Here is a 19,324-nt window from a genome sequence, read left to right on the forward strand (position 1 = left end):
TCCACCGTAAGGAACTTTGATGGAAACAATTTAACCGGAAATGAGAACTTTACTAGTCGGGAATTTGTAAATGCAAGGAAATTCTGAACCAAGCCCAAAATAGAAAATACCTCCGCTTCTAATTGATGATTGGATTTGATTGTTAACAACAAGTGTTGTTGCTGTGGTGCATTATGAGCAAGAGGAAATTGGCTGGGGAAGAGACTGACAACCTTGCAGTCTTGAGTCTTGGATGATCTCATTTTCGGGAGATTATTCACAAGTTAAGTATATCGCACGAGGGTGATTTCCGATGATTCCGAAAGAAGCTTTTTATTGGCCTAAAAGTCCGATTTAAATTAGCATACTGACTGACAGCATGGAAACTTTGTATATAAGTATGACTTCGAACACGGAGGAAGTGGAATTTATCGAGCAAAAGTTATGCAGATGTGTGAAGAGGCAGATTTCAGATACTGTATAAAGTTAAAAAATGAATCGGGTGAAATGGACTCACGGAAAAATTCTTGATCTTTCTAATCTTTCCTTAAGGGTATTGAGGTTAGGGCAAATCAAATCTCAAGTGTCTGTTAGAGTCTCCCGGTTGAGCGATGACAGTGGCCTTCATCTTCCCCCTTCCTCGACAAGACGGCAGAGTCTTGTTAAGACTCTGTTAAATTATGCCTGTAAGATAAGAATGATATTATGTCACAAATTTGAACAAAACCGAAAAAAGGAAAGACGAGAAGTGAGCCACACAAACAGACAATTTGAAAGACTTCGAGGAAATTGAGATGTTTACTAATAAAAAGTACACCTATAATAGTAACAGTATCAATGATGTAAATGAGTTACCTTCATAAGCTATAAAGAATCCTTTTTTGTTGATTACTGAATCGGAGGTGAACTTTAGATAAAGGTAATTTCCAGAACTTTTGATGACTTTGTTAGTATGACCTCCAGTAAGCTTGCCAATCCGTTTGGAGCTGGCGGATTTTCCCTCGTAGACATGGAAATAATCCCAACCATTCTCCACGAAAAAGTAATTAAAAACCAGTTTAATCCGATGTGATGAGGTAATAAGCCATTCACAACGACTATTACTGCCATAGTCCTTGGGATATTTTGGAGTGTTGATTGTTCCCGTTTCCACTTTGTTCGTGGTTGAATTGCAGGTGGACTTCGTCACCTCAACTTGAGGGACAACAACTACACAGAAGAAAAAATGCATGGGATAACGTTTAATTAAACTTTTAACAATTCAAGAAGTGGAAAAAGTTTAAAATTGTGTTTGAAATATACGCCACCGTTTGGCGTGTGTGAGAGTGATTCGAGTTAATTAGGAAAAGAACAAAATATAATCAACCAAACGTGCAAGCAAGAAAATAAGAAAGGTATCAAGACAGGATATTTAATGAACGAAGGAACAAACAGAAGAAAGCTCAGCCACTCGAATGTATGGATGGATGGATGCCTCTAATCAATCAATATCGTATAAGTGAGATGCAATTTAAATCATTCTCATTATTGATCACGATAACAATGTTCAAGAGGGCACTCACACTTGGTTTCACAGTTCTTTCCTGCCCAATCGCTGAGGCAGATGCAAGTGTATTCATTTTTATTCCCAACACAAGAACCGCCATTATCACAAGGTCCACTGTAACATTTGTTTAGATCTGACAAGAAAAGCAGTGAATCAATCAGTTGTTTCTAATCTTTTTAGTTTTTTTAATTCTTTGCAAGGCAGTCACTGTTGTTAACAATGTAGTTGAATCTACAAAAAGAAAAAAAACAAAAACTAGATAGTAGTTAAGTGGTCAAACGCATCTCTCAATATTTTGTCTTCTCCGCGCATTTGTCCTTCGTTTCCGTCATTTCTTTTCATCGTTAAACCAACCCTAAATTTGTTTGTTTCCATTGTTGATTTATCGATTTAAAACAGGACAAATCATGTTATAAAAATGAAAAGAAATAGAATTTAAAAAACCTCTTACCCCTAGCCCGCCAATGGGCCATCAATTTCCATGTTTGCTCTTCCCCTTTGAAGAAATGAATACCCACTGCTGAAGCTATAAGTTAAAAAAATTAGAATGAAAAGGAAAATCGATAATTAGAATAAAGCTGGACCATCGTCAGTTTAAGGAAGATTGATAGATTCTAACTGAAAAAATGCCAACCGGAAGAGACAAATTAGAAGTCTTTTAATTGTCACCTGACTCCTCCTATTGAGATCTGAAGAGACGAAGAGCGGCACAAAATGAACCACCAATCTGATGGTGAAAATGGAGACCTCCCTACCCGCCACACCTTTTCCCCCCCCCCCTCCAACTTTTTCATATGTCCTGAATGGTAGATAGAAAAACCTTGTAGCATAGAGTGTTTCTCATTATTTGCAACTTAGATGAACTATATATTTTTTAAAGAGATATTAGACATTAAAACGCTCCAAAGATAATGATTATGAGCTTCAAACACCTCCCCATTTATTGCCGTCGTTATCAACCAGTTTGTATTCAGAAATTTGAGTATCAGTAAAATCATGGCCTGTCTCCGGAACAAAAGCAATCTCTGTGGATAAGATTGTGGTTGACAAATCCCTCAACTTTAACCAGACTTCACGCGGAATAGCAGCACACTTGGTAACGTTACATCGTAAGTACGATCTTCTGTTTCTGGCCACGCCATAGATAACGTCTTCATTCTGATCATAACCAAGAATGCTGACAATGCGTCTGTCCAAACCTGAAAAAAAAATTCACCTCGAACTGAGGGCGAGCTGGTAAGGGCGAGAGCAACTAATTTCAATAGTGGTGATCTAGTAAGGGAGCAGGCTCGCAATTAGGACGGAGTCTCTATAAACAGTTAAAATAGACTCATTCTTCCGATCTCGTGCCTTTTCTTGAATATTGTATTTTTGACAAAGAAGAAGACTACGGTTTTTCCCTGGAGTGAATTGACTTAATATCATTATCAATGAAGACACTGGGAGTAGAGACACAGAGGGGTTTCCTGGCTCAAAACAAAAAGAAAAGAAATAAAATATGTCCGCCTTAGATGATACCACGCCATAGTGTAACCAAACAGGCCTCTCTCGTGTGTCGAAAGGGAATGGAAAGGTAAAAAAATTAAAAAAAAGGCAAACAAACAAGCAAATAAGCCAAACGAACAAACAACTGATCACTAAGTAGGGGAGGTCAGCGGAACATAAATGGAAGTCGAAGCCCAGGATCAAGAAAGGAAGGGGAGGACGGTGGATGTCTCCCGCCTGGCACGGGAGCGATGAGGTTAGGAAAAAGAAAGAAGACATAAAGAGGGACTAAAAAGAGGGAGAGAAGATGCCTGTACCACTGCAAAGGATAGAATAAGAATTAGTAACGTCAGCTTACCTATCCAACTTTCGTCCTTTAAATATCTCCTGATGAAGCATACCGCCTTGATCCTGTGTGGGCACAAGGGGCGATTTAATCACGTTAATTCAGGAAAAAGGAAATTTTGATTCCGATCAAAAGATGCATTTGTTGCCGTCTTGGCTCAGTTTACTCTCACTTTTCGAAAAGGCGTCTAAAACTCATTGAGTATCAACAGTTATATTAGGTTATACATGCACAATAACGTTAACCATATTTGGTTTCATTGGAGCTATACGGGATTTCCTACCAAAATGACCATAACATGATTTATTTATAGATTTTTATGCTGGGATGGTACCTTCTGTAAGACAAGTAAAAGATCAAAATAATAAAAATAAGATCTTCTGAAATTATTTCTCTGGTTCATTATCACCTGGGGCTGCTTCTCATTCTCCGGCATCAAGTGACAAAATGTCACATATTTCAAGAGTCTGTCCGATACGGCAAATACTGTGGGAGTCTGGATGATTCTCGAAAGGGACATGAAATCGATTTAATCATGCTAATACTTACTTGCGACCCTAAGTAAGAAAATTCCGTCTGTTACCTACGTACCTTAAAAATTCTTTGTTACATAAGAAAAGCATTTTCTTTTTATCATCTAGAAGAATACTTCGTTGATAGACTGGAGGCTTCCCTTCAAAAAGATATAGAACATGTTTATATCATAAAAATGGATCTTTCGATCTATTTTTCTATATGTATACTTCACTTTTTTGGAGGCGTGGGAAAGTTGTAATGTCATTCCTAAAGGTATGTAATTGGAATTGATGGAATAGATGGAATTGATTCGCAACTAAATTAGCCTTCAAAGGGGCTAGAACCTAGGCCTCCAAAATGTTAATTGGGTGCTACCGTGCTAACTGAGCTACCAAGCCACATCTTGAGGGGCGAGGCAAACTGGAGTAGCTTCTAAGTAAAAATAAAGGCTTTTTGTACCAATGATATAAACAAGTCAGTATAAATCATGTGGGAAATATTATTCCTAACACCTTAGTCGTTGTTGTCTCTTCCTAGAACATACTACATTTAAAAAATCCTGCAAACTTAAGGAAATAGATTGGTAACCCGGGAGGCAACTTGAAAGCATTGACAAAGTCTGTTGTGGAATTGAAAATATCGATAGTATAAGGTAAATCAGAGACAAATCAAGGGACAGCTTGTTTACGAGAAGAGAAGCAAATGATATTGGACGAGCAGAAGTTGGTAGAAGGAACTAAGCTCAATCTAGGTTTGCAAACTCTAGAAACAAAAAAGCAACGAAAACGTAACTGAGGGCCAAAAATATCATTAAGAATATTAAGTAGCATTCTTTTCCTTTGCCTTTCAGAAAAATAGATTTCATAACATTCACTTTTTTGAAGATCATTTACCTGTACTTTCCGTGGAAGATTTTTCTCCATATAGTTCAACTCGCATACATGTAGAAGATATCATTCCAAGAGGTAGAAATCGAATCAGTCGCGCCTTCACCGGAATTGGCAGGTGAGTTTTAGTAGCGATACCTTCAACTAAGTTTCCAAGGAACTTCTGAAGATCAACAACAACAACGAAACTGTTAGGTGAGAACCAGAAGGTGAGTATCGTAAATAACGTCGTTCATACATTTAAATGAGGAGGGTGAATGTCACGCATCAGGGATATAGTAACGCACTATGGCCAGCAGGACACCGTGACATGTTGCCAGTGGGACATGCGCTGTGTTCACGCTCTTATCCGTGACACTGTATCGCTCTGGTTGCGATTGGATCAATTGGAAAGCTATGGTCTTTGGCGCTGTTATTGTCCAGTTTTCCCGGTAGTTTTTCGCAGAGTATATTTGGTATGTGATCTGAAAGATGACCTCTGACTTGGACGCATTTTAAGTACATTTCTAAAGCACTTTTTGTCGACCTTTGAACGAACCGCGTGGTACATGCCGACCATGCTGGTATATTGACATCGATTTCACTTAGTTCTCTGTTCGTGTTCAGTAGGTATTAATGGAATTGACGACAATAGAATGCGTTGCATTCTTTTTACAATGAAGGGGCCAAAGGCTATGATTACATTAAAAAAAAAAAATTCGCTGCCAAGTGGATTCCGACACTTAGAAAAGTGTGACCAAGCTTCTAGCATTGTAAAAACGTGTGGTAAGTTTTTAATTTATGAAAACTTTTAAAAGGCAAAGCAGTAATTTTGTGGCTAATAGAAATTAATTGAAAGGTCTCTAAAGCCTATTGGTACTTAAATTGCCTTATAAAATGTCGCTTTCTAATTTTATTTAGTGAGTTTGCTGCATTGGACTCCACGGCAAAAGAGCTTGGTTTGGGTGAAAATATTGCCATCAAGCTCAACAGGGGTTCTCGTGTATCTGGACGTCAAGAAAGATACACCACTGACACTGACAAGCAGTTGGAACTTGAAATGCCATCAATATTAAACGAAACCGATAAGCTGTTAAGTAGAATCAATATACCTACAATAATGGACAGATTTAAGCGGAGTGCGCAATTAGCAAACGGATTCGGATTTAACGATTTTTTTAACGGATTGACGGATTTGGTTATCAAATTGTAGCTTTGCTTTAGGATTTGCATACCCCTATTCACCCCCTCTTAAATTAACGCCTTCCTCGGTTTTTATAAGTTGGAGCCTAAGGATTATTGCTACTCCTTTTGGTTGGAATGCTATATTAGTGCATCTCTGGAAATTTTCCCACCTGCAGGTTGGTGACATTTATAACTTTGTCCTGAAATTTATAAAATGAAGAAAAAAACTACCTTGTCCTTCCCATTATGTTGATATATTCTCCAATTGGCTCCATCCTCTGAGTAATTCAAGTTGTATTTTGTCACGCTTTGAACATTACCGATATTTGAATGCCGTGGCTGGGTAGCGACCTACAATTTGAAGAAATGAAACAATGCATTAAGACTTTTCCTCCTGTTTTGCTTTGGTTGCCGTTACTCAAAGCTGTTTGAGAAGATGTTAAATTCCATAAAATACGACGAGATATTCGGATACAAAGAAGGAAGTAATGAAAGGAACATTTCGTTCAGGAATGGCAACGTACAGGACGCTTATAACACATAAACCATGTATTGATTTGCCTAACCATCGATTTTGTGAAACTCAGTGGTGGAGCACGAGGGTGTAGATCAGCAGCTCTGAATTTCGATTGCATTGTATTTTCGTGGCAAAAGTGAATAACATCGTAAGGAACTGTGTCGCTCTCAAAGAACGATCAGTAACTCACGGTAACCTTGAGACTGCAAATCATTCACTTTCATACTTACCGCTGTAATTATGTGGATTTCATGAAGATCAATTTGTAAAAAGAGCGGTAGCTCATTGGAGTTTGCTGAGCACCAAGCGCTGTTGAAGTTCAATCGGCCACTAGAAGCATTCAACTTTGGCAGATCAGCGTTGGAGGAAGCAGTCATCTGAGTATCTGTTATTAGCTGCTTCTCCACTCCAAGTGCAGGGAACTCTGAAACAAGTAACATTTCAACGGCAGAACTTAGAACTTTAGTTTTTTCTTCAATCTGTCTGCATACAAGATGCTTTTAGAATTTGAGCATCATTGACTATTCTCCCGCCGGTAGGACAGCCTCGGAGCATGCGCAGCACGGATTGTGTTCCTAAAATAAAGGATTCAAATTTTTTTAAAAGATGTTATCTCACTTTCACAAAGTTAGCGTGTTGCTAATTGACATACTTTATGTTAAAAGTGGCATTGGACATTTAAGCTATCAGATGAAACGATTTGAATAATTATACAATTCAAGAGTGGAATTAAAGGCTGTTGGTTCCAAACTTTAGTGGTCTTGACTAACAACCCAACTATAACTATAGTTACACGTAAAATGATAGTCCAATTGTGATAATTCACTGTTAGGTAGCTGCACGTGCTCTGATGCGCCGGCCAAGAGAGTTACTAAAGATAAGAGAGAGCGAACGTGACGTGAAATTGTTTAAAGACATGCGTGATATTTCTTAAATGGATATTTCTTAACTGAACAGGTATATCGTCTTCTAATGTTAGGCAATTGTTCAAAGACTAAACTGTGTTTCGAGAAAAATCTTCTGCTCTATTGCCTCAGACGGTCTGTGACGAAAGTTCTAGGCTTGACCAGTATAGGTACGTGTACGTCTCCAAACATATCTTTGTTTTAAATGTTCCATACAAAGATAAATTTTTATCCTACAATTTTTATGCACCTTTACTGCAAAATCAGAGGCTAAGCAAACAGCAGTCTAATGGATCAACAAACCTACCTTTTGTGGGTGCTGTCTCATTTATGTAACAGCCATAAACTTCAATTCGAAGAGCACTTCCTTTGTGCCAAGAAGTAGGCTGAATTCTTAGAAATCGAATAGAAGTAGGAGACCTGTAAGCCGTTGGGATTGCCGCATTTCCATTTGTTACGTTGACAAGGCCCTGGCAAAAAAATAATAACGATTAAAGATCTTTCATGATGAAAAAAAAAATGAAAAAAATAACAAAAGTTGATTTTGCTTGCTGAGGCAGGGAAAGCGCTTTTACAGACAACTGGGAATAGATTGAAACACATGCGACAAATAGAGGGGTTTCGACTGATTAGTGAACAATCGAGGGACAACAGTTTTCATAAAGTTGTGCCTGGCTGGTAGTATGATTTCTAGTGAGGCGCGCTGAAGTCTATTCCAGCTAAAACTTTGAGAAAAACAGTCGAGGAAAAAAGTCAATGTTAAATACGGGGTCTACGATTAAGAATATGTCACCCTCCGCGGGGCTTCAGAGAATAAGGTAAACGCACGCACACGGCACGTTATAACACGCTCGCACGCTAATGGTATGACACGCTTACCGTGCAGATATACGCATAAAAACAATTGATTTTGGAGAGTGTGTTCGTAGCCATTGTTCATATCTGGCTAACACGGTAGAGCTTTGTTTCTTAGCTTCTTTGATTAAGTGAGAGGGTCGTTTCTTTGCTTCTTTGATTAAGTGAGAGGGCCTGAAGGTAAAACATTCAGTGGCTCGTGGTCAAGAGGTGTGGAGCCAATATTTCCCGCCCGACCTGATGTTATCATAAATTAGCACCGCCTTTTTTTCTTTCTTCCTCTCTTCTCGCACTTTCATTCACGGAACCAGGCGCTAGGCTGTGCAGATTTATGTAAACAGATTCTCATAAATAAGCTCAGTATAAAATAGGCAGCTCATCGATTAATTCGAAAGTCAGTTATTTAGAGTGATCACCGTTCATAGATGCCTATGAAACATAAATAATCTATGAATTCCTATTAGTAAGTGCACCGATTGCAAGCTATTAGATAAAAAATGTAATAATATAGAAACCTTAGGTAGAGGTTTTTCTTTCTTCCACTCCTCCCCGTCAAGACTCGTCCAAGCATTAAAAGTTTTGACGTGTTCTTCAGAATTTGGTTTTCCTTGTAACACGATCTAGAATTTTAAGAAATAAGTGAACAAAGCCAATGCAGTCAACCAATAATGGTTTGTAGACTAAACTATGAAATAAAATCCATAAATTGATCACTTTTTTAACTCTGAGCGTAAACAACTGACTTACACTTCTTTAAAAAGTGACCGCGACACACATAAATCTTTGTTTAAGTAGTTTTGCACAACAAAAGGTGCTCAAACAAACCATTTTCAGACGGATGAATCTCTCAAAGTTGATTAGTATAAACTGTTCTCTGTCAATTGAAGCGCTTCCATCGGCAGGGGACCAGTACCCTGAGCTGCCAAGCCTAGCCCGATGGGGACTGTGACCAAGTGAATCTTGAGATGTCTTGAAGAATGACGATGATAAAAGTTGGCTCTCCTTGATGTACCCACTTCTCATGCCCAGCGGTTGAACACAGGGGGAGTCTAATAAGAAAAATTCTAGGCTGTGCATATCACGATATCTTTGGCACATTTTCGCGATCGGTTTGTCAGAGATATTGGCTGTGAGAGGTTTCATTTCTATAGTTACAATTTCGCTGTGAGGCGGCTTGTTTCAAAAGTAGTGCGTGCTATGTTACCTTTTGTCTTGTTAATGGTCATCTTCGACCTATGTGAAGATTTGCATAGAAAAGAAGATGCTTCTTTAAAAAAAATTTACCCAATGTTTCAACATGCAGATTGATGGATAATAACAGCTTCCATCATGTAGGCTCCGAAACAATTTCTACTCTTTTCACAACCTTCGTTCATCATTAGAAATTTTCTTGGTTTCAATAAAGAGATGAAGTAATGAGACGTTGAAAATACACTCCTTCGAGGTCATGAAGTACGGATCAAGCACAGCGAGGTCCGTACGTCATGGCCGAGAAAGAATGAAACTTGATGGCTCTTGAGTTCTTTCATTACGACCACATTTGATGCCTTTTTTTCATATTTGTGTACTTAGCAGAGACAAGTTAAAGGCGTCTAGTCTAGCACTCCGTAACAAACCTGGTACGTAGAAGTAGAACGAAGTGTGAAAATTGTCAGAAGTTTTAGTCAGCCTTGTTCCGTTATTTGGATCTGTAAAATTATCGTATTCACCGCTATATGTTATGGTGCTGATCACATAAGCTACGTGAAGGCGACCGGGCTCAGTGAGTCCTTGAGGATCAATGGAAATGACTACTTCAAACGAGAATTGTTGGCCCAGCTCGAGCCTGTTGAGCTGAAAAAAGCCAAAGAACGGTATTATGAACTACAACTAACTGAATCAATTCAACTTTTTGACTACATTAGTTAATTCAAGATTTCTCCTGCTTTTTAATTGTTTTGTAAAACTGTGATCGAACTTAACACTATGCACAAAGAGATAAGACATGGATGGGAACTTACAAGACACACGCGGTTCAATTTTGGGAACGTCCACTGACGGCTTTCCGTTATATTTGTTTGTGTGATTATACCTTTTTTCCCAGTATTTCCTTGAAATGAGATGATTTACTGAATAGAAATGTGAACAAGAGAGGAATCGTACCTCGACTCTGTTATTTTGTAGCACATCTGGAATCTCTGAGAACGAAGTTAAGTTTACTGAACTGAATTCTGCTTTAAATGAAGCCTGTAGAATGATAGATACATGGCTAACCGCAGACGTTGAGTTGTTATTATGGGTTACATTTACGTTGACTTTAGTTTTGTTTCTGTGAAAAAAATCAAGAATGAAAAATTTCAAAATATTTTATTATTTTATTTTTTCATTTTTTTGGTTGACTATTAAATTATGTATTATGACAAGCTAGGGCAGACTATAGCGGGGAAACAGTCTCGCCACTTAGATATAACATAGATGAGCAAAAAATCTTGTTTCGGGGCAAATAAATAAAAGATTTTGCTTTTTAAATGGTGAAACTGAAAAAATGTCCTTCCATAGGCTTTTCCAATAATCGCCCTTGGAATTCACATTTTCAATATCCCACTGACACTTTAATCATGTATCTATTTGTTGTTTTCGACAATTAAATAATTAATTATGACAAGCAAGAGCTGAATATGCTAGAGAGCAGTCACGCTAGTGCTAAACAAAGTAAATAAAAAAAATCTTGTAAATGTTTTAAAACTAGCTTTTGCTCATCTTACCCTTGAAACAAGGGCTCGCTGTCATCTACTGCAACCTGTACATTTAATATTGGTGTAGTTCGAGCTATGGAAATCCCCTGCACATCGAGAAAAAAAGGAATCATTTAACTTTACAAGGAGGAAAAGCCTTGCCGCCGTAGAGTTAAGAGGTTACGCAACTGCCGGCATATGACATATGACAACACTTTGGGGAATGAGGCCCAGGATTAGATTCTTTCTTCAGATCTAGAAATTAATACATTTAAGGGACCAGATATAGCTTTGCTGAAAAGGACTCGAAAATGATAGAGAATAATTACGAGATTTTAAATTTGTTTTCCTGACATTAACAATAATTTCTATGTCTTCGTAAACTAGATATGACGAGCTGTTTGCATTGATTTGATTAACCCTTTCATCTCCAAAGTTTTTAGGTCTGTCCACAACAACAAATCATGGCTCGGTAAAAAAACTCACTTTGTAAATGAAGAAACGTAGGCCTTAATTAACTTCACGCCTTAATTCCAAACAACGCTGGCGTAAATAAAAACCTTTTTTACTTACCTTAAGGTATATTATACACCACATTAAAAGGTGGATTACAACAAAACGAATCTCCATTTTGCAACCACGCAACCGAAGACAAATGTATTGAAGTTGATGTAAAATTAACTCTTAAAGATTTAAAAGCTTACATGCTTAAATCAGACTAACTGAAAGTCTTAAATAATGAAGTACCTTTCATAGTGTTTCTTACGTATTAAGTTACGATCTTATTGGTCGAAGCTTTGTGGAGTTAAAGCATCACCTTAAAACTGTTAAATGAACGTGCTTATCGGTAGGAGGCTGAGAAGTCCATTTTCTTAGACTAAAACACTATTAACTTGACACAAACAATCGCAGATGGAAAGATCTTGACCACTGAGAAACATCTGCCAAGCTTACTAACCCTGCTGTTTGAGTTTAATCTTGTTGGATCGTGACACAATTCAGTGCAACTGCCCTTTGTAATAAAGCGCGATATTTTAATAACTATCTTTTCATGTTGAGAAGATAGATATATTTAAAGTAATTTCATTTCAAAGTTTTGGTGTACGGTAATCTACCGACAGTTCACGACGTCAAAGCCAGAGTAAAACATGGCTCCCCACCTATGCGCTCTACTACCAAGGTATGATTGGTGAAACAAATCACTGGTTAAATACTCAGGACAAACCTTTTAAGGTTGTTACACGGTTTTTTTTTATCTGTCTTTTGCTTTTGTTTTTTTTTTCGCTTTTGGTAAAAAATGGAATACCTTCATAGTGACATAGGGATTGAAAAAAGTATTTGGGGGGATTAACCTCCTAAAAGCTCTCTTCATCTTCCTTCCCATCCCTCCCTCTATCGAAGTTCCAGAAAGCTTCCTAAAGCCCCATCTGAGGAGGATTAAAGAAAAATGGATCAAGACGGACAATAACCAGCTAACGAAACTGTGGTTCCATTTGACTTTCATCTCTATTTATCTTAATAATTTTCTTCTACATTGGCCATTTATTTTTTTCCCTAGGAAGACATTTATCATAACATTATCTACATTTCTCTTTTTAAGCGACCTTTAAAATTGACATTTGCTAAAAATAGGCTCCAAGCTGACACATATTTTCATTGGAAATGAAGTGCTCTCGTTAATCATTAAGAACGAAAGAATAATAAAATAGGAACCGATAAATCGATGTTAGACAGCTTTCCTTTATGAGCGGAAAACTAACTACAATGCGCACGTGACAGTGGGAATATCCTTTATCAAGGATGTATATACGGTCCTATTAATTCCTACCTAGGCCACTTCGTAAGAAATACTTCATCTACGTACGAGATTTGTAAGTCTAATTTATCTTTATAACCATTAGACGTATACTGAATAGCTTTGTTGACTGTAAATCGATGAGTCAAACGGCCTCGAGTCAAACAAAAAAATTGTCAAGAGACTACTGCAATTCATTTCTCGAGAAGTTGAATATTTTGTGTTATAATGACGTTAAAATGGTTTGTAAAGGTTGGCGTTTCGAGAAGAGCTCCCCACTGATCTTCCAACATTGCCTGAGTGAAGTAGCAATATATATGCTCAGCATTTTTTACAACTCTTAGCACAGTTTTCGTTCATAAAATCAGGGTTTTTTGTGCATTCTTGGGCTTTGGCCCACTCTGAACAGTGTTTGTTTTTATCCTTGCAACCTGTGGGGAAAAATTCGAATGCCATTTGAGTATCAAGATCGAAATCAAGAGCGGATCAAGAAGAATCTTCTCATCACCCTCGAAAGGTTATTTTTATTATTGATACACAAGCAATGAAACAAAAGCACTTACAGTTTGAGCAACTTTTCCAACAATTGTCTTCCATAAATTTCCTATTTTTCTTGCACTCTCCATCCTTAGCCCAGAGTGGACAATTGGTAGGATGCTTATCGATACAAGGAGCTGTAAGGGAACAACATTAATAATGGACTAATAAATTATTAAAATAATGATGGTGATGATGATGATCATGACGATAATGATGAAAATGAAGATCATCATTATTATCAACTTCATCACCGTCATCTTCAACATTATGGAATGTAGCGAACGGAATAACGTAGCGCTGCAGAACGCGCGTTTATCTGTCCGCAGGATGATTTGAGACGAGTCGGGGAGAGGTTTGTTGGGGGTCTATATTAGTGATAGACCCCTTGGAGATCTCTCGCCGTATCGCGTCGTTCAAAGCCTCAACCTTTCACGCGGGCGAAAAAACGCTCGTGCCGAAGCGCTATTAATGAGGGCCTACTAGAAGCCTAAAAAAAAATGAAAAAGACTCAAGCAACTTCCTCTTTGCAATTCCTGTGCTCCTAAGTTGGTTTTCCTGAGGTTTCAGCTAAACTCATACAAATGTATTGAACTATTTTAAGTACTCACGATGGTTTTTAATTATTAGATTATTAAAATGCATCATAACAATCATCAAAATGATTTAAGTTTCCTTAATAATGACAGCAATACTAATAATAATGACGATTAGTATAAAAATTATGAAACATTAATATTGTAAGAAATATTAGTATATAACAAAATATACTGGTGCTGGTTGGACGAAACGCCAAAGATATACTAGTATCGAGATTCTTCGGGAGACACTCTAACACTCTGCTACCAATACATCTTCCGATCGGGAAAAGTTTGGCTTACAAAATAAGACTAATTAACAAAGGTAACAAATCTGCAAAGACGCGAAAACTAAACTAAGCAAACCCCGAACAAAGACAATTACGTAATAATTTGCAATCCTGGCGCCTAAAAAAGTTATTGTTAGCGCCGCATGACGTGTGCGACCTGGTGTCACTCTTTTTCGATAACTTAAAACGAAACGGGTAATTTTTTTTTCGTAATTAATAGTCTTTGAGCTAGTATTTCTAAGGCACTACAGTCTTCTACTTATTCTTCTCAACAAGTACTGTGATAGTTTTAGTACTGTTTACAATCTTTCGTACACGCTGGAAGCTGTTATCAATGTAATGTAACGAATTTTCCCTTGAAAGACATTGTCGTCCATTTTGATGACAGTTACTGCAGTCTTTAACTCGCAGTATCATAGTGACAGTTTTATCAACACTATCAACGGTTTCCGCATAATTTCAACACCAGCTTCAGCTTTCATTCTGACTTTACTCCATCAATGGATATTTCTCTTAGGAGTAGAGTTACAACAAGAGAGGAGATTAAATTCGGGGCATCCTTTTGAGAAAGGAGCTTTAATGTTGAGTGAATCGCTATAATAGTAATGATTATCATCAAAACCTATAAAATGTAACTCACCACAAAACGAACAGCTTTTCCAGCAGTTTTCTAACATAAAAGGAGCAGTCTTAGTGCATTGCCCATCCGCAGCCCAATCCACACATCCATCTCGCTTGTTCTCGCATTTAACTGAATTGTGAAAACAATTGAAATGTGAAGAAAGGTAGGAAACCTATTCGACTAACTAGTAGAAATGATCCATTGAAGGGTTAGCGCCCAGCTCTTAGTAAGGTACTCTAGGTTTTCCTGACAGTTTGCCGACACAATTTTCAGTCCTGAGTGAAGAGGGGAGTTTTGAGTGTCCTAATCAAGAGCACAGGGATTTCGAGGGCTTTGTACCCGAACCGTTTGGTCCCGAGTTCAGCGAGTTAACGCTATAATGCTGCGTCTCATCTCTTTTATCTCTTTTATGTCAGGTAACCTCCGGCAGTTTGCCATGTTCCTTGAAATTTTCGGAACCTAACTTATCTGTCACGATGGAGCAAGGTTGCTGTGAGATTAAACATCCTGCTCTGGAATACAGCATAATAACGGCTAAGGCCTTAACCCAATCCCTATGATCTGTAATAAAGCGTATCAACCACCCAGGAACTGCAATTCTAGCAAAGAAAAAGAGTGATCTACTTTGTCACAACATGGCATTTCAAGAAACTTAGTGTATCAAGCAAACATTTTGCTGGGGTGTCCGTTTTGCCGATCAGTCAAAGGGTCAGGCGAGCGATCAGTCGCTTCTCATTTTCTATTCCAATTATTGATTGGATGCAGTAGACAGTCATTCAAGCAATCCAGTTTCCTCTTACCACAATTTGAGCAGCTTCTCCAGCACATCATTTCCATAAAGTTTCTATTTGATGAACATTTGCCTTCTTTAGCCCATGTGATGCATTTGTGGGGAAATTTGTTTACGCAAGGAGCTTTTGAATAAAATGAAGTCAATGTTAGTTACATTGTAATTGAACTGCTAAAAGACGGGGAAATCACGATAGCCTTGAAAATTATTTTTGGATAAGAAGGCTCCTAAAGCTCACGCCCCATTTGAAATTGAAGCATGCCAGGTTAAATAAATATACAAACTGTCCTTTTTTGCAAAAATGGGTCATATGCCCCCTGGGTCTCTTCCCTAACACTCGTTGCAAGTCTGCTATACAATATGGCGACGTTATTTGGCTGAATTTTTCCAACCTTGAATTATCAAACTTTACTGAGCTATGTCATTTCTTGAATTTCGTGGCAACGCTAGCGTTTCTCTATCTGTCTGTGACAAAAAAAAAAACTTGAAACTGACTATGGGAGTCGACTAGAAAACATTAAGCATGGGATAAGAACCGGAACAAGAACAGATTTTTCTTTCCTCAGTTGAGGTTTTTTTTTCTTACTGACCGCATTTCGAGCAACTTCGCCAGCATTTTTGCTCCATATATGGCCTGTTCTTGCTGCATTCTCCATGTTTTGACCAATCAATGCACTGCCGTTGGCTGTTTTCGCACTTTGCTGCATGAGAAAAACAACAACTAAAACGTCAGAGATGACATGGAAAATACATTTTCATTCAGTCTGCAACATTTTTCGCGAAAATCAATTTACACAATAAAAACCTCACACATTATTGGTTATTTTCTCACCACAGTTGGTGCAGCTACGTCGACAGTTTACCATCATAAACGGTGAGTTCTTAGTGCACTCTCCTTTAGCAGCCCAATCCTGACAACTCTTGAAGTTATTGACACATGGACCTGTAAAAAAGACAACTTTGCAAATTAGTTTTTAATTGTTGGTGTTTTCAAGATTATTTAAATGCAATCTGTGTCTGTGTTGCTTCTCATTCTTGCCTTCCTCGTACCTTTGGCTTCTTCAGGTTTTAAGACTATATTTGTCTTTACATTTTTAACTCATATTATGGTATTTTGGCTTTACTGTATTACATCAGAATTGACACCTCTTAATCGTTGTGATGTCAGTACCCATCATCCCACTCGGAAAAGTTTTGAGTCTTTTATTAACCCTCGCTGCACTGTTACCTAAAGCTGGCAGTCCTTGAAAATTTCAAACAATAGGGTCATATTTGTTAAGCAGCAGATTTTTCTCAGACATCTAACTTCAAACTGAATAATTTTTCTTCCCCTTAGTTCGAATAAAGGAGCCGCTTTCCTTCACTTGGCTTGATTCAAGTGACAAACCCCAACTGAGCTCTGTTTCACCTCTCAACCACGCCTAGTTTAAGGATTAAATAAGACGATCTTCTGACAATTTTACTTACTTTGTTGAGCAATGGAGGACGTTTGGGGAGCTCCTGGTCTAGCCACTGCGGTAACACCTCCTGTAGATCCTACTGACCCGGTTGCTGGGGCCGTTCCGGTTGCTCCGGCTGCACCGGTTGCTGCGGCTAACCCGGCTAATAAAGCGGGAAAGGTCCCGGGATAAGGTTTACTTCCTGGAGTTTGACCAGCCCCCGGCAACAGCGGAAGGTGTGGAGTTAAGATAATTTCACCATTTGGAGTTAAAACGACCCCAGGAGCAATAGTGATGTTATTTTTACCGGGTATCACCACAGGCACACCACCGGCACAAGCCCCTAAAGCTCCACTACACGAGGCGTTGCCCGTAGGTTTCACGGCCGGGGTCGTAGGGGTAGGGCTTGGAGAGCTTGTAACGGTGGGTGCCGCAGTCGTAGTGGCCTCACTTCCGACCGGGGACGAGGTTGTACTTCCGGAAGTGGAACTTGAGCTTAGCGTAGTTGGAACAGTTGGGGGAGTGCTGGTGCCGGGGGCTGCGGTTGTTTTGGAGACGTTGACGGGGTTCGTTACCGGTTTTACGGTAGAAGAAGCGTTTCTTTGAGGTACACTATTCAAGTCTGTGATTGCAGTTTTGGCCTTGTCCACCTTAGCTAAGAGGTTTTTAAGCACATCTGTGAAAGTGTCGTCCCTCTTTGAAGATATTTCTTCCTTGACATAGTTTTTGGTTTGATTAACTTGACTTCTTTTCCTCTCAAAATTCGAGTTTGCCCCAAAGTTGTTCAAATTTTCCTTCGAATCTGTTTTATCAGTGGAACAATGACCATAGACACCGCAGTTGTTGGGTTTGTTTCCGGCCACCAGAAGGAACGATGTCACCAAAACAAAAACTATCGCGAACCATCCACTCATCTCACAAGATACTGTCCTTTCCCTACCTGTGATTGGAACCTCGACAGTGACTGATCTTTTTCTTCCGACAGTATCGACCTTTTAGATTATAAAGGTTGCTAAACACAATTGAGCGAGGCCTCGACTTACACTATTACTAATTGATACCCTATGTAAAGTTTACCAATAAATATCTTCACTGCCAATTATGTCTGTTGTTTGACAAAGAACTTGCTGGAAGAAATTGAATTAAACTGTAAGTATTCTCTGTTCACATTGGCGTAGAATCCCTCAACAATAAAAAGCCCGCAGACCAAACCACCACGGACGATATTTCGCCTTTAATTTGGTGACACAGGTCGTTCTTTGTCAAAACAGTGCGATATCATGGCATGTGAAAGAGGCCACCCGCTTCGGAGGTTTGCCGGAAGTCAATGTTTAATTTCATGCAGTTCTTCTTAAAGACGCCTCCAGGTACATGAATCTTACAAATCGGAGTCGCTATTGCCTTTTGTGAAATAAAGTCTTAGATGGTAGTTATGAAAGCTTATTCCCATCACACCAAGGCATGGGTTATTTTCATCCTAACGAAGGAAAAAGCGTTTCTCACCGAGGTGGCCGTTAGCTGGTGAAACCGAACACTCGAGAGAAACAGGTTACAAATCAATGGAAACAACTGAAATCAAGATTATCAACTCATTTCTTGCATTTGGTTCTATTCGAACAAAGTTATCAAAAAAAGAAAAAAGATTACAAGAGAAAAAAATGCAAAAGTACAGACAGCTAGAGATTAAGAAAGAGCAGAGTCTTGTAGACAATAAAATGCTGGTCCCCTCTAAATTAGCGACAATTGTTGTAACGAGCATGGATAGAGAGAAGAGCTGTTAAAGCAAACCACGCTAAATACTTTAACCTAAACAGTCAATCTTCAAGAACGAAAGCCAGGTGGGAGTTCGAATGAAGGTCAGTATAAAAATTTTCCAGCAATGGAAGATTCTGTTTAACCACTAAACCCTATTGACGGCATAGGACGAATCACTTACAAGAAGAAGCCATACGTACTGGCTTGCAGGCTCCAGAGTCACAGGACTCACATAGGGATTACAAAACAATCATATAAATCGATTCTCAGTCAAACAGACACTCGTTACAAGGGCTATGCTTTGAATAACCGTGGACTCAAAATTCAAATAATGGCTAAAAAAGAGACGAAAACCAAACACTTCGTACCCCGAGACGATTCAACAAGAGTATTAGATTGGATTCGTTTGTTGGGTCTGATGTAAGAGCATCTGCATTACGTCGATTTCCCTAGTTTAAAAGGAACTATTGAAATTAAAGCGGTACGTTTGATTAGTTGAAGGAGTAGCGTGGCTTTGAAATCCAATTGTAGACCGCAGTGAAGCAGAACCAACGCAAACACAGATCCCTATTGATAGCCAATGGAATGCGACAGAAAGTAATTG

The 19,324-nt window shown here is 38.6% G+C and overlaps 2 protein-coding genes across 2 annotated transcripts; both read right to left on the bottom strand.

Moving 5' to 3' along the window:
• Positions 1 to 93: 93 nt before the first annotated feature.
• LOC113666918 (uncharacterized) lies at positions 94 to 11,612 on the bottom strand. The gene is made up of 17 exons (XM_027182723.2): positions 11,488 to 11,612; positions 10,945 to 11,021; positions 10,343 to 10,508; positions 9,817 to 10,033; positions 9,026 to 9,249; positions 8,716 to 8,820; positions 7,653 to 7,815; positions 6,671 to 6,864; positions 6,155 to 6,274; positions 4,766 to 4,922; positions 3,948 to 4,029; positions 3,369 to 3,421; positions 2,458 to 2,724; positions 1,977 to 2,051; positions 1,542 to 1,658; positions 835 to 1,188; positions 94 to 663 (listed from the first exon to the last, which is right to left on the bottom strand). The coding sequence occupies exons 1-17, from the start codon at positions 11,542 to 11,544 to the stop codon at positions 653 to 655; spliced, it is 2,439 nt and encodes an 812-aa protein (XP_027038524.2). The 5' UTR covers positions 11,545 to 11,612; the 3' UTR covers positions 94 to 652.
• On the bottom strand, positions 11,464 to 19,314 carry LOC113666941 (uncharacterized). Its single transcript, XM_089203934.1, has 7 exons — positions 16,994 to 19,314; positions 16,359 to 16,469; positions 16,117 to 16,227; positions 15,537 to 15,650; positions 14,755 to 14,865; positions 13,273 to 13,383; positions 11,464 to 13,140 (listed from the first exon to the last, which is right to left on the bottom strand). The coding sequence occupies exons 1-7, from the start codon at positions 17,877 to 17,879 to the stop codon at positions 13,031 to 13,033; spliced, it is 1,554 nt and encodes a 517-aa protein (XP_089060060.1). The 5' UTR covers positions 17,880 to 19,314; the 3' UTR covers positions 11,464 to 13,030.
• Between the last annotated feature and the right edge of the window lie 10 nt (positions 19,315 to 19,324).

Source organism: Pocillopora damicornis, chromosome 1, assembly GCF_964200805.1.
Source record: "Pocillopora damicornis chromosome 1, jaPocDami1.2, whole genome shotgun sequence".
Taxonomy (NCBI): Eukaryota; Metazoa; Cnidaria; class Anthozoa; order Scleractinia; family Pocilloporidae; genus Pocillopora; species Pocillopora damicornis.